At 40.0% G+C, this 16,041-nt stretch overlaps 1 protein-coding gene across 1 annotated transcript; it reads right to left on the bottom strand.

The window, feature by feature from the left end:
• Positions 1 to 14,480: 14,480 nt before the first annotated feature.
• Positions 14,481 to 16,008, bottom strand: LOC145956096 (uncharacterized). Its single transcript, XM_083071656.1, has 6 exons — positions 15,889 to 16,008; positions 15,433 to 15,783; positions 15,098 to 15,360; positions 14,857 to 15,024; positions 14,685 to 14,789; positions 14,481 to 14,604 (listed from the first exon to the last, which is right to left on the bottom strand). The coding sequence occupies exons 1-6, from the start codon at positions 16,006 to 16,008 to the stop codon at positions 14,496 to 14,498; spliced, it is 1,116 nt and encodes a 371-aa protein (XP_082927782.1). The 3' UTR covers positions 14,481 to 14,495.
• Positions 16,009 to 16,041: the final 33 nt, after the last annotated feature.

Raw genomic sequence — 16,041 nt, 5'->3', positions numbered from 1 at the left:
ACTGATGGACAAGGTTTTCTACCAACAGATTGGGTGGAATATGGAAGTCTACGTTGACAACATGGTGGTAAAAACCACTTCGGCCGAAGGTCATGCTGCCGACTTAGCCGAGGTGTTCAGTCAGATTAGGAAACATAACATGGGCCTCAACCCAGATAAGTGTGTCTTCGGTGTCCACGGAGGCAAATTCCTAGGCTTTATGATCACCAGCAAGGGGATTGAGGCCAACCCGGAGAAATGCAAAGCCATCATCCAGATGCAGAGCCCCCAGACTGTGAAAGACGTCCAACAACTAGCAAGAAGGTTGGTCTCTCTTTCACGTTTCATCCCAGGTTTGCGGAGAAGGTAGGGCCCATCTTCACCCTGCTGCGAAAGCTAAAGAACTTCGAGTGGATGGACCAGTGCGAAGAGGCTTTCAAGAGCTTCAAAGCCTTCCTCACGACTCCGCCAATCCTCTAGAGGCTGGATCACCACGCCGACCTCCTCCTCTATCTGGTCGTGGTAGAAGGCGCAATCAGCGCGGTCATAGTGCAAGAGCACCAGAAAGTGCAAACGCCGATCTACTTCATCAGCCGAGTTCTCTAAGATACGGAGAAACAATATCAGATGATCGAGAAGCTCGCACTAGCACTTGTCACCGCAGCCTGACGTCTCCGACCTTATTTTCAAAGCCACCAGGTGGTCGTGAAAACTGACTACCCAATCAAACAAATCCTGAGAAAGCTGGAGCTCGCCGAACGGATGATAGCATGGTCGGTAGAACTGTCCGAGTTCGGCATCAAGTATGAAAGTCGTGGCCCTCTAAAAGCCCAATGCCTGGCAGATTTTGTCGCTGAACTGACTCCAACCTCGGTCGACGAAAAACAGGTATGGATTTTACATGTTGATGGATCCTCCAACTCTAAGGGTGGTGGTGCAGGTATTATTTTGGAAGGGCCAAATCAGGTCACCTTGGAGCAATCTCTCATGTTTGGCTTCAAAGTGACAAAAAACCAAGCGGAATACGAAGCGCTTCTCGCAGGGCTAAGGTTAGCTCACGACCTCAGAGCGCGGAGAGTGAGTTGCAACAGCGACTCAAAGCTCATGGTAAAGTAGCTCAACGAGACATACCAAACCAAGGAAACCCTTCTGCAAAGGTGCTTCCATGTGGCATCACAGCAGATCTCGTCCTTCGACGAGTTCACCATACATCATGTACCACGAGAACAAAATGCCAGAGCTAACCTCCTATCAAAGCTCGCCAGTACCAAACGCTTTGGGCAACATCGAACCATCATCCAGGAGACCCTGCATTCACCCAGCTTAGACGACAAGGTCGTCAACACTAGTGACAGCAAAGACGATGGATGGATGACAGGTATTTGGAATTACTTAAAGGAGGGAACTTTGCCCGAGGACAAAGATGAAGCTTGAAAGATGAGGGTAAGGTCAGCTAAGTTCGTCATTGTCAGAGATGAACTGTTTAAACGTGGAATCTCTACCCCACTGCTCAAATGTCTGACCGAGCCTCAAGCTACGTATGTCATCGAGGAGATACATCGAGGGATATGCAGTATGCACTCCGGAGCACGCTCAATGGCAACCAGGGTACTCCGAGTTGGATACTACTGGCCCACATTGAAGTCGGACTGCCAAACCTACGTGCAAAAATGCAACGAATGCCAATAGTTTGGCAATGCACATCGGCAACCGCCCGAAGCCCTCCACCAGATGATGTCATCGTGGCCTTTTTCCTAGTGGGGAATGGACATCCTTGGACCACTCCCCCTCGCGAAAGGTCAACTCAAATTCCTCCTGGTGGCAATTGACTACTTCACCAAGTGGATCGAGGCATGCCCACTCGCCAAGATCACCGCTGAGAATGTACAAAAATTCACCTGGAAAAGCATGATATACAGGTTCAGCATCCCACATTCTCTAATTACTGACAACGGTAAGCAATTTATCGCATAGAGTTTCGAAGACTTCCTCCAAGAACTTGGAATCAAACACCTCCCGACCTCGGTGGAGCATCCCCAAACCAATGGCCAAGTCGAAGCCGCAAACAAAGTGATACTCCGAGAACTGAACAAACGGCTGGGAAACGCCAAAGGACAATGGGTCGACGAGCTCCCCAACATCCTCTAGGCGTACCATTGCACCCCCTAATCTACAACACAAGAAACGCCCTATAGGCTAACCTATGGAGCCGACACAATGATGCCAGTAGAAGTCGGAGAGACGTCCCACCGACGCCGGGTTTTTGACAGTGAGCGAAACGTTCAAGAGACAACAGCCGACCTCGACCTGATTGAGCTCAGAGAAGAAGCTCAGATCCATGAAGAAGCTTGTAAGCTCTGAGCCTCCAGAAGGTACAACGAGCGTGTCCGACCTCGCTCTTTCCGGGTCGGCAACTTGGTGTGGCGGCTACTAGGCGATGCTCGGAGAGACCCATCAGAGGGGAAACTTGCACCCAACTGGGATGGCCCATTTCGAGTTACAAAAGACTTGAAAATGGGGCATACCGACTAGAAGAACTTAGCGGCAAAGCCATACCGAGGACTTGGAATGCCACGCATCTCAAGTTCTATTTCAGCTAAATTTGTACGAATGAGTTGTACACTCTTTTCCTGACTCAGTCTTTTGTCCCAAAAAATAGAAAAATGGGTTTTGGCTGAGAGGGTTTTTAACGAGGCACACCCACAACATTAATAAAATGACTCATTCTTTTTCTGTTCATAGTTTCTTAATCCTACATCGTTTCACTATAAAATGCTTTATGTTAAGCCGAGGTCGAGTTCGAACCTTGGTACGATTTATTTCACTTTAAGCCGAGGTCGAGTTTGAACCTTGGTATGAATTATTCTACCTTAAGCCGAGGTCGAGTTCGAACCTTGGTACGATTTATTTTACTTTTAGCTGAGGTCGAGTCCGAACCTTGATATTAAATCTCAACTCAAGGTCGAGTTCGAACCTTAGTACGAATCACTTCACTTCACGCTGAGGTCGAGTCCGAACCTTAGTATGCATCATTCTCTCTTACTCGAGGTCGAGTCCGAACCTAGTAAGAACCGTTCTATCTTACACCGAGGTTGAAATCGAACCTCGGTACAAGTTACCTTACGCTGAGGTCGAGTTCGAACCTTGAAGCTACAAATTAATCTGAGGTCGAATTCGAACCTTGGTGCGAATTACCTTCTCTTAGGCCAAGGTCGAGTTCGAACTTGGATATGATTTATCTTACCTTAAGCCAAGGTCGAGTTCGAACCTGGGTACGGTTTATCTTACCTTAAGCCGAGGTCAAGTTCGAACCTGGGTACGATTTATTTTACCTTAAGCCGAGGTCGAATTCGAACCTCGGTGCAAATTATCTTATGTTGAGGTCGAGTCCGAACCTTGAGGTTTAAATTCCACCTGAGGTTGAGTTCGAACCTTGATACGAATTACCTTATCTTAAGCCAAGGTCAAATTCGTACCTTGAACGTTAATGCGAATTATCCTACCTTAAGCGAAGGTCTAGTTCGAACCATAATACGAATTATTTTACGCTAGGCCAAGTTTGAGCCCCAAAAAGCACAAAAACATAAGTGCAAAAACATAAGTTCAAAAACGAAGGTCAGAGACGAATCATCAAAAGCGCGAGATACAAACTCAGCAAAGTAATATATACACAACAACTCCATTAGTTCAAAACATGAATCCAAAAGGAAAAAAGAAATAAGCAAAAATGAGCTCAATTATTACAGAAATCGGCCTAGCCAGAGGAATTATTGCTCGAGCTGTCGGGGAGGTCGTCTTCCTTCACCAGCCTCCCGAAGCGCACCTCCTTCTCCACATGCATAGCGGAGAGGTCGACCCCAGGCGCAAGCAACCTCACTTGACGAGCTGCCTTGAGGAAGCCTTTCTTATGCTCGAGCAGGACAGCACGCTCGGTCTCGGCCAGCTTCCTCTCTAGGACCCCCTTGGCATCAACCATTTTGTCAAGGTCCGCCTTCAAGGCCGCGACCTCCTCTTCCTTGCCACTAAGAAGCACCTTGTCGCAGAGACGCTTCTCAGCAGCTTGCCCCAGCTCGACTTTCAGCCCCGAGACCTCATCCTCAAGGGCGCGCACTCTATCTTGAGAGGAGGTAGAAAGCTCTTGAAGCTCGCCTACCTGGGCAACATAAACCTCGTTAGCCTTCAAGGCGACCTCCAAAGATTGTTGGACCCTCGCGAGATCTCTCCTCATGGCTTGAAGCTCGGCCTCGTTCTGCCTCTTAGCCTCGCCCAGGGCGGCCCCCAACGCCCGATTCTCCTCCTCTAGAGGCCAGATTTGGCCCCTCATCTTCTCCAGGTCCCCCTGCTGCTTGGACCACCTATGCTTCCTATGGTCCACAATAGCCATCGTCCTCTGCAGGAAGACCTCAGCAAAATCAAGGCCCTCCATTGACCCGACCTTCTCGATCATAGCTTGATAAGCCGAGCTCAACGAACCCCTAGGGTAGAAGGTCTCTACAGTCACCCCCGCACTCCACAACGAGTCTATATCCGACGAGGCGCTCACGTGGTCCAACCGTGACAGAGGGCGATCCTTCTCAAAGCGTTGAGCGATGTATTTTCTCCTGGGGGCCCCCTTCGACGGACCAGACAGTGGCGCCGAGGCTACAGGAGTAGGTGTTGGGACCTCGGAGCTCGGCGCCACTGGGCCTCGGCAGCATCTGGCTCAGGCCTCGCCTACAAGAGACAAAAGTTTCCTCCCAAGTAAGAAAACAAAAAAAAATAAGTATAGAAGTGAAATCACAAAGAAAGGCACAAACCTCGGCGGCATGGGCAACCTCCCCAGCGGCTACTTGGGAAGCTCCCTCAGGCGGAGGATTCCCGGTGAGGTCGACTAAGTTAGCATCAGCAGCCGCCGACGTCACCTCTTCAGCATCACGAGGGGTGGAGGTCCCCCTGACCTCCTTCTCCCCCCTCTTTCTTTTCCTGCGGGTCTCCAAGGGAGCAACCTCCTCTTCTTGAGGCTCAGGGACCTCGATCTCGGCAATGTGTATCGAGACTTCAACTCGCGCCACTTGCTTTTGCCCATTATGCCTGCAAATACAAGAATCAGATACGTCACTAAAAGAAAATTTCACAAACCTTAACAACTAACGAGGACAAGGTACTCACTCTCTAGACCCTTTTCCTTGTACCCTGAGTTAGCAAGTGACAAGACGAGCTTGCAATCCAAGGGACGAGGAAGTGCTTCCAGGTCTTTAACGGCAGCAACTTCCAAGGCCGTCAATTGCAGGTTGGCCGACCCATTAAACCTGGCCAGAGCCTGCCTCCAGTAAAGAGGGAACCTCAGCAACCTGCGAAAGTGGAACACCTCATCTTTCAGCGGGTCAACCTCCTTGGGCAAAACCTGGAAGAACTCTTGTTTGAAATTCTTGTAAGACTGGGAGTAAAGAGAAAATAGCCGCCCAGCCTTACTCCCATTCAATGAAACCCAACCATAGGGAGGGATGTCCAGTTTCAATTGATAAAAATGAAGGAAAACAGGCAAAGACAACCTTATCCCTAGGGTCGAACATAGGACTTGAAAAGCCCTCAGAAAACCCCAACTATTGGGGTGCAACTGGCAAGGAGCCGAGTTGACAAAATTTAAAAAATCACACTCAAATTGGAAAAAGGGAAGGCACACGCCTAAATCCCTAAAAAAACACTAGTACATATAGAAAAAAGGGGATTGGAGGTACCCCCATGTATACACGCTCACCGGGCTGACAAGGTTCAAGCTGGATAAGCTTGGAAATGGATGGTTCACAGATCCTATGTGATTTCCACATCGCATTAATCTCCAAGAATGACTTGAAGACGCTCTGGAATTTCCCAACGTCACTCCTGACCCATTCGTAGCCAGGGATGACGGGGAAGGGTTCCTTAGGCTGGTTTCCCTCCTCTTTCTTTTTGGCGGCGTCCGTCTCGGCGACCACCGCCTTGCTGTGCGCCTTGCCTTTACCCTTGGCCGGCGCGGAAGGAGCGGCATCACTGTTGCTAGCCATCAAGAAGATGAAAAGATTTGAGAAGAAGGAGAAGATAGGGAAATCGAAGTACCTGGTACTCCTTTGACAAATGAAAGAACAATAACGAAGGATGAGATAACTTAGTTGCCGGAAATGGCAACAGAAGAGAACGGAGACAAGGAAAGCGAAGACGGAGAGTGAACAGAGAAAAACAAAACCGGCGTGCACAAGAAGCCAAAGAAGAGAGAGAACGAAAAAGAGTAAAGTGAAAAGGGGAAAGGGCACGAGAGAGAGAAAAGGGTTTTCCAAAATTCTGACACGTGTCAGCTAGGGAGCACAACTAACGACACATTTAATGAGCTCCATTATGATGGGCACATCCATCATTGCATAACCGTCACTTCCCATTAATACGCCGCCAACGCGTTATGGAGTCGAGGTGACGGTTATGACACATGACATCGTGACAGATAGGCGTACGCGAAGGGTCACGTCCCCTTGTGAAGCTCGGTCTTAACTCCTCGAGTCTCGGTCTTCGGAGCTCGGGGGGCTAGTGTACTATCCGTACCGCTATGCCGAGCTCGAACTCGACATCACAGCGCGGAGTGACCTCGGACACGCGCTGGGCGACATCGGCCCACTATCCAATTAGGTCACAACTGATCTTGGGCCCAAAGCCCAAATAAACCCTAATTCAAACTAAGGTACGTGCATTACTTATACGAGACACATACATCCACAAACACTAACTTTAGCATCGGAGTCTCTTTTGCAAGTACCACCCCCACCTTGGAACAGCAAGCGTACCTAGTGAAGGAGGCTCACCGATCTTACCCAGCAGATCGTCCCCTACGACCGATCTCCGGTATGAACAATAAGTAATAATGATAAATAAAAACTAAATTAGATAATTACCCATGCAATTATCCACGGATGTATCCGTGGGTAATTATTTTTTATTAATAATTTATGTTAAAAATAATAAAATTAGTTTATAAGTAATTATGATAAATAAAAATTAAATTAGATAATTATCGATAAATTTATCCGTGGGTAATTACCCACGAATTAAATACAAATTAAATTAGATAATTATCGACGGATAAATCCGTGGGTAATACCCACAGATAAATCCGTGGGTAATTATTTTTTATTAATAATTTATTTTAAAAATAATATAATTAATTTATGAGTAATAATGATAAATAAAAACTAAATTTGATAAAAAAAAATTAAAATATATAAAATTCTTCTAGTTAAAAAAAAGTCTCTAAAAACGCTATGGCACAAGAAGGAAATTTGTACTTTATATATAGAAGTTAATTATTCTTCGATTAGTTACTAATTTTCATTTAATATATATTTATACAAATTTTAAATATGATTTATTGATTTAACTATAATATTTATTTTTATATATAATTTATTATAAGTTTTAATTATATATAATAAAAATGTAACTTGTGAAATACACAGACTAAAATATTAATATTTTTTAATTTAGATAAAATATTATAGTATTATATTATATTGTAATTTGTGAAATATAGTAGAATGAGAGGGATCCAAAAATTGTATGTATGAGATTGTATAGTTGAAGATGACTTAAATGAATTAATTTATATTATTTATATCAATGAGATGCCTCTACTCTTTGGTAGCTTATTCCTTGAGAACTTCACGGTTAAGCGTGCTTGACATGGAGTAATTTAGGGATGGGTGACCTTCTGGGAAGTTTTCCAGAAAAATCTGCAAGTGACGATACTAGTGGAAAAAAGGATTTTAAAATCGGTTATTTTAGACTTTTCAAATCGGTTATGGAACCGATCTTAAAAGAGCCGATTTTGAAAAGGTAGACTTTTAAGATCGGTTATCAACCGATTTTAAAAGCATACTTTTAAGATCGGTTGATTTATAACCGATCTTAAAAGTCAAGACTTTTAAAATCGGTTATGTAACAACCGATTTTAAAAGTCTACTTTTAAAATCGGTTATAGCATAACCGATCTTAAAAGTAGTGAGTTTTTTTTTGTATGTTTGACTTGTTGTGGGAGCACCTCAGAACAAAAAACCTGCAGAAAAACTAGGCAGTTCAAAATATTTTCTCAGTGAAGCACAAATCGCATACAAATGACAAGATGATAAATGTTAATCATATATATATAATTGAATAGTTTTAGATACATCTAATACATAAATGGACTACATTGCTCAATGAAATGTAAGTTCTAACTAGTTAAAGTAATACTATAAAACATAAGCCCAAACTAGTTAAAGTAATGGTCAATAAAATATGTGGCCCATTGCTCCCTAATGATGTTTATGTCTTCTAGCGGCAATGGTGATCGATCTATAAATATCTGTTAAGAAAAATTAAAATAATTAGTAATAATTCATAAAATATATAGAATGAGAACTTAAAACAAAAACTTTCAAAATTGTAAAACTTACTTCAGTCCACCCAGATAATATTTGTGAATCGACAATAGTATGCATTGTCTTCATTACATAGTATCCACACTCATAATTTCCTTTTTGTTTATGAGACTACAAAAAGAATATAAAATCAATTTCAATAGAATAGTAATTAAAGAAAATTACTAAATTACTTAAAAAAAATATCATTGCTAGAATTAAAATCTTACTTTAGGAGAGACCCAACTCATTTTTTTCTTCATCTTTGAACCCTTAAGTATATGATATCCTTCCATGGCCCTAATGATAAAATGACATTATGATTAGTATAAAGTCAAATGTAATGATAATCAATAAAAGAAATTAGATATTTTTAAACAATTTACCTATCTAATAATTGTCTAAAATCCATAGGAGGAGGTTTATGCAACGAGCAAATGCATACAGCTATGTTGTCCATAGGACAAATAACTAAAAGTTGCCAATGAGCACTGCATTAAGAAATTATGAGTAATAGAAAAAATAGTTTTTATAAAAAATTATATTTAATTATATAAATATATTTAAATTATGAGTAATAGAAAAAGTGAAAGAGATGAAGTGAAGGAGAAGAAAGAGAGATATATTAACACAAGGGAACAAGGGATGGGAAATAGAGAGGGGTATTCAATTTAAAACTTGTTAACTATAGTAAAAGCAATTATATCATAGAATGACATATTGACAAAGCTCATGCACAGAAGTTTCTCAAGAGGAGCACGCACACGGTACACATCAACATGGTATTTATATTTTATACATCAGACTTCACTAGGATATATTAACACTAGTATGATATTCATTACATTCATAATTACAATACTGATCACTTTCTGAAATAGAAGGCACTAATTGACCTTACTCTTACCGTTTTACGCACAAGTCTACAAGATATTTCTAACATATGGATTCATGAATATAGCGCACCAAATTCGTTATATATGGATGATGAGGTTCCAGTACAGAGCCACTCGTTCTTTTTCTTCTCACAGACGGTGAAAACTTCATTTGGGTTCATTAAAATTCAAAAACCACAAAACTAATCCAAATACTATCAAACACAAAGCACACGAGGCTAGCATAGATTAGTTTGCCACACTGACTAAACAAAAAAACACTGAATGGGTAATATATTATCTTAAGTTAAGAACCAACACAATCATTACAAAATTTTCATCTGTAGCTATTATCTGGTATCTCCTTTTCTTTCCTCTTTATATTAATGTGTTGAAGAGGGACTATGAAAATATAAGTTGAACAAATCCTCCTTTCCACTTCCACATTTGGTATAAAGTATAATTTAATATAAAATTTTAACTACTCCCTGAGAAATATTCCTGAAATATGATAATTCAATCTGAGACATTAGCAATCAATAATGATTACCAATTAAGCAAGTGGAGCACGTATACAAAGACACAAGCAATCAATTTGCTCGTGTCATCTTACCAAGCTTAAACAGCAGCACAAATCAAGGTTTCACATAAAAACAAGAAGAATGAACAATTCATGCACCCCTACTTTCAGAAAATGCAAAAGTCTATGCTCATGTTAGTGAGACCCAAGATAGAATTAAAAAAACGAAGAAAACTTGGCACTATTTAACAACTCATTCAGCTAAGTTAATTTAAAGAACAAATATCTAAATACTGTACATTCGATCTCAGAAAGATAAATGCAAAATCCAATATCTCTAACATTATTTCGTTCTGTGCCATTAGGATAAATGTTTTATGCAAGTTGTAAGCTAAGGTATCAACTCATACAACACTTTTCTGCAACTAAACACAGACGTGAAACCAGGCATCTTACCTATTAAGGTAAAAGTTTTCATTCATCTGTGGCTAACATGTAAAATACCCGGATTGGCTTTGTGTATGTCTAGCAAGCAACTTGTGTTTGTCTTTCTTATGACAGAGTATCTTGGTAGCTATAGATTGGATTACATTGACAGAGTATCTTGGTAGCTAATGATAATTTAATAGATTGAATTATCATTTTTTTTCTTTAATCTTATAAAACGCTTTTACAGAAAGGAAGTAATCCAGATGTCTCAAATTTTGAAGGCCTAACCCTGAAGCTTCAACAATACAAAAGGGATTTGAATATATTATTTTCTTTGCAACATAAATAATCATGTGGATTAAACTATAACATTAAATAAATACGACAATGGAACTTTTTGTCAAAGAAAAAATAAAAAGGAAAAACAAACCTTTGCGTCTCGAACTTGGAAGAAGCAGTGGAAGAGACTGGAAGAAGATGCTCTCGCAGGAGTCACGGAAGCAGTCGCAGCAGCAGAAGAAGCCCTAGAAGCACCAAAGGCAGGCACAAACGGCGACCGGTGGCCGGTTGTCACCGTCGAGAACAGCGGCGCCGAAGAGGTGGTGAACGAAAACGAATCCGGTGGCTTCAACCCTCCTGCATCCTAGAAAACGAAAATGAATCAATGGTGCCAAAGAACGAACTCGCGAAAACGATAATTTAAGCGAAAACGAACTCGCAATAAATTTATTGTTAAAATGTCCTTTTGTTGAAATTTAAGCGAAAACGAAATCAGTTCATTCTAGGTAGCCTACTAAAATAGCTACAACAACATATGAACGAATTGAATAGCTACAACGAAGATGACGAACATACCTTATAGGAGATGACGAACTCCCGATGAATAGCTACAACGAAGATGAACGGATTTTACAATATTCAAAATCAGTTCTAAATTTCAGTAGAAGATGAACTCGAGAGATAAACCTGGGCGAGAAAGAGGAGGACATATTTCAGTAGGGTATTTAAAATCGGTTTGTTGAGAACCGATTTTGTATTATGCAAACAAAATCAATTCTAAATGAAACCGATTTTGTATAGACTATACAAAATCAGTTCTTTGTGAACCGATTTAAAAAGTCAACGGGAATACACTTTTTAAAATCGGTTAAAATGTAACCGATTTTAAAAGATCTTTTAAAATCGGTTAAATGGTAACCAATTTTAAAAATTGTAGCATTATTTACAAAAATGTCACCGCGTTCTTTTTAAAATCGGTTCCTTGTTAACCGATTTTAAAACCCTGTTCTTAAAGGAATTTTTTGCACTAGTGCAAGGCACACTGAAAAGTCTTGTGTTGATTTATGAGGTTTGTAGGGTAAATTTTTGATCCTAAAAGCAGATGAATATCTTAAAAGGGTTACCCATGGAGGATTGTGATTGGTGAAGGATTCTGACCAACGAGGAGTTGCATGAAGTGTCATGGAGTGAAGCTGCTGAAAGGTCAGATATGAGGGATGTTGCACTAAATAAGGATGTTATATAATATAATTTCGAAACGATTTTTTAAATATATTATCAACAATATCCATGGATAAAATCCGTGGGTAATTATCCACGGATAAAATCCGTGGGTAATTCCGTCGAAAAGTTACCAATGGATTATAATTCGTCGGTAAATGTTTCAAACGAGCAATTTACCGACGGATTATTGTCCATCTGTAATCCATCAAAAATGAAGTGTTACCCATAGATTTTGGTCGTCTGTAATTTCAAAAATTTTTGTAGTGATTGTACCCCTTAAAAAACACTTTTATGCACATGATGCATGCCAATCAGACTCAATGCATTACATTCACATAATCCCATGATCTCACATTTAACATATTCATTATGACTCATTACTCATCACATGCCTTCATATATTCATCAACTAAGTTCAATTCACATCCACATTAACATTACAATATAGGAATACATCATTGAATTTAACAGAAGTTTAACAAGAAATTAGTAGGCAGGATGACGCCTAATGACACACATCTTGCATTCGATGTGATATCTCTAGAGGACCACATTAATCTTTGTCTAGATTTCACCCAGTGTGACCAAGTCCACGTCTAGTGAAAACACCATCGAGAACTTTTTAGAGTGTCCATGCCTAGTAAGAGTTGGTTCATGCTCGGTGGAAGCGTCATAGGGAACCCTTGAAGTTTCTATACTCGGTGAAGGTCATCCCACTCCCGGCGTGCGAGACACCAAGAGCAAGGTTTTCTCTCAGCCTTGACAACACCCATTGCACCCCATGTTGCACCCGATGACATATTAGTGAATTCCACGTTTGCAAAATCGCAAATTCTCAAACAAGCACCTAATTTTGACAACCACATTTCAATCAATAAAAAGACTCTCAAATGACCTAACAAGCATTCTAAACAACACATTACACACATAGAACTACATACCTAATCAATCTCCTTGTACAATCACCAATGCATATCCTTTGGAGTTTCCAAGGAACCCATAGGGATCTCAAATCATACAATTTACAATTTAATCCTGTAGAATCTGACTCATTTTATCCCAATTTAAAAAATTACTAACATATACATACCATTCACATCAATTAGAACATAGAAGGAGAATACGAAGTAAAACAGATACAATCGAGGAAAACCCCCAAACATGAGCATACAACAAACACAAGATTATGGATCAATTCCCCTACCTGGCATACAAACTGACACCCAAAGCGAGGTTTCCCACTCCCCCTTACCTGAATAAGCTATAGACAATGGATGCACGACTCCAAGATGATTTCCTTCATGCTCCTGTTCTCTGAGCTTTGAAACGTGTACCTAAAAATACGATGTAAAAAGGGTTTGATTAGAAAATCTTTTTTTTGAAAACCCTAACCTCTCTTTAACCCTCTATTTAAATATTACTAACCACCATAATCCGACCATTGTGTTGTGTGTTTTCCTTGTTTTGTGTGTTCTTTGAAATTGTACGTTTTATGTTGAGTGTTTTTGAATTATTGTGTAATTTTCTATTTGTCGTGTCGAAACCCGAAAATTTTTAATTTTTCCTATAGATGGTTTGGACTTCATTTTGAAAATCACATCGGTTTAGGAATGCCCAAAGACCAAACTAATCCTTCACCAATGTTTTTTGAAAAAAGGTTCAAAGGAAGTCGCCATTGATATTTTACTCAAAACATCAGAAAAAGGAAAGAGTTTTCAAAAATAGATTACGACCATCATAGTCAAAATCAGGTTTAGGGGTTGGTTATGCATGGGGAAGGTGTTAGGCGCCCCATAGCACCTTAACTTGGTACCCTTATGATGTATTTAACATAATAATGAATAATGAATAAATATTTACCCATTTTTATTAGTCAATTAAGTGCCTATTATCTACATTATTACTAATTATCACATGCTAGTAGGGTTATGAACACTAGTACACAAAGGGTCTTTTACGTCGTGTATTTTGACCCTTTTGTCGGAAAAGGGTCCGACGTTAATACGGGAGTCGTAAATTTACGTCGCCTCTGAAAGATGACGTAAATTTACGTCAGGGATTTTTCCAGACCGACGTAAAAAGGGGCAAAATCATGCCACAATTTTACGTCGGACGTGGCCTTGTCTGACGTAAATTTACGTCGGTCATTGCAAGGCCCGACGTAAATTTACGACGGACAAAGCCATGTCCGACTTAAATTGTGGCAGTTTTTTTTTAAAAAACGTTTGTAAATTGATATACCCAACACCTGCATATAAATATAATCCAGAATACCAAATCTAAACCAGGCAGTCCAGAATAGAAATTCAAATTGTATTTCAAAATTGAATGACAAAAAGAAAATAATATATAAATCTTAAAAAACATAAATTATGACAATGTAAATCCTATTATCCTAAAAAAGCTATAAAACATGTTTGTCAATGCTATCTAACTAACTAAACTAACTAACTATCAAACTATTAACATAATATCTAACTAACTAAACTTAGAAAAAAAGTTGCCCATTGTTCTCTTATCTTGAGCATCTCATCTTCGGGCAATGGAGATGGATCTTGAAAGACCTGAAAGGGTAATTTAAGTGTCATTAATATGCAATGTTAATTATTCTAAAGGTAAATATAGTTAAATAAATTTTGATATGAATTACCTGCGCCCAAGAATCAATAATACCCGCAGAAACTATGGCTTTCATCCAATACATGATGTAATAGCCACATTCAAACGAGTCTTGTTGCTTATTACACTAAAATGAGAAACAAATAACTATTAATTCCAAAGTCAATAAATTTAAATATTATTGACTGTATGAATTAATTTGCTAACCTTAGGGTATATGAAATGCAACGACTTTGATGATCTGGCTCTTCCACTTAATATATTAGCTCCAGACACGATTCTAATTAATTGAAATAAAAACAAATGTTAGCCAATATATATAATTACAGTTTTAAAACATAATGAAAAAAATTTAGTTACCCATGTAATTGGCTTTTAATTTCGTGGCTTGGTTTTCGATGAAGTGAACAAAACCACACCACGGTATATTCCTTAGGAATGATTACCATTAACTGCCAATGGGACCTACATTGTATGACAAACAAATCAGTTAAAAAATTACCATGATTAAAAAACCAATTAAAAAACTAACCCGTCAATGTATGGAGCCATGTATATATGTCTTCTTGAGTCACTCATCCATGTTTGCATATATTGTTGGATCTGGACCTGAGTGTTTCCTGATTTTTGGATGGATTGAGGCTCAATAAATCCATATACTTCTGCTTGTGCTTTCTCCACACTCAATTTGTCCATGTACCTAACACAAATAATTATTATAAGTTAAATGTAATTATTGTAAATTTAGACTCATAAAAGAAAATATGACTTACATGGCCCACAACTGTATGACAGATATATTTAACATGCAGTTTCCCCCAACAATCTCTAATGCATCAGGCAGAGATATGTATAGTGGAACATCAGAGCTATCAACTCCAAAAACTCTAATGTCCCACTGCAATTGAATTGGATGCTTCTTTATTCGTGGTAATTTGATTAGAAGCTTAGATATGGGATCATCCTCAGCTTCTGCGATATTGGCATCATGAACATGAGGTTCTCTCATGACCTCCTTACCACGATTGATAAAATCCTAAAAAAATAATCAAAATTAGTTAAACAATAATAGAATTATAAGAATCTAAAAGAACAATAATATAATTACCTTTGCCCGTGCTGAAAGCGGCATGACCAAACGTTTTGGCCAAGCTAAGAATGTGTCGGTTGCCTGCCCCACTAGTTGAACCTCTGTATTGGGCAAAGGCACTCGAGCAGCAGCATCTTGAACTTGGTCAACCACAACCCGTGTCCAATCTGGCTGTAGAAGGACACCATGGATGGTTGAGCCACCCTCAAATACTCGGCCAATAGCCACTAACCGTGGGGGGTCATCCTCAACATATAACTCACACTGGTTTGGTACATCAGTGTGAGTCTGATCCAGTGAGGGATCTGGAGCAGCACAACTCCCTTTAGTGCTGACTCGAACACCATCATGAGCAACTGCAGTCTGTTGCTGAGAACGAGCCAAAATTTCAAACTTCTGTTCAAACTATTTTTCAATATTCTTCAGTTTCTCTTCAAACTGCATCTCCAATCTCTGCTCCAATTCCTGTATAACCTCTTGACTGCAAGAGTTGACAGTGTTCCTCGATGATCGGCCACCAAAAAAATCTCGGTGGCTCCAAGAACCACCAACACCACGCACACGACCTCCGTGCTCTGGCTTTCCTATGGCCATTGTGAAGATATCATTCTGACCATCGGAAACAAA

Source organism: Cajanus cajan, chromosome 3 (genome assembly GCF_000230855.2).
Source record: "Cajanus cajan strain Asha chromosome 3, NIPB_CcT2T_4, whole genome shotgun sequence".
Taxonomy (NCBI): domain Eukaryota; kingdom Viridiplantae; phylum Streptophyta; class Magnoliopsida; order Fabales; family Fabaceae; genus Cajanus; species Cajanus cajan.
The sequence above is the reverse complement of the archived record's forward strand: the minus strand, read 5'-3'. Positions and strand labels throughout refer to the sequence as shown.

What these genes read in the sequence shown, in the direction of transcription:
- LOC145956096 (XM_083071656.1), bottom strand. Translation starts at nt 16,008, where the DNA reads ATGGCCATAGGAAAGCCAGAGCACGGAGGTCGTGTGCGTGGTGTTGGT. An exon ending in CGCTTTCAGCACGGGCAAAG is followed by an intron (nt 15,361 to 15,432) that starts GTAATTATATTA and finishes TTATTTTTTTAG; the next exon opens with GATTTTATCAATCGTGGTAA. An exon ending in ATGGCTCCATACATTGACGG is followed by an intron (nt 14,790 to 14,856) that starts GTTAGTTTTTTA and finishes CATACAATGTAG; the next exon opens with GTCCCATTGGCAGTTAATGG.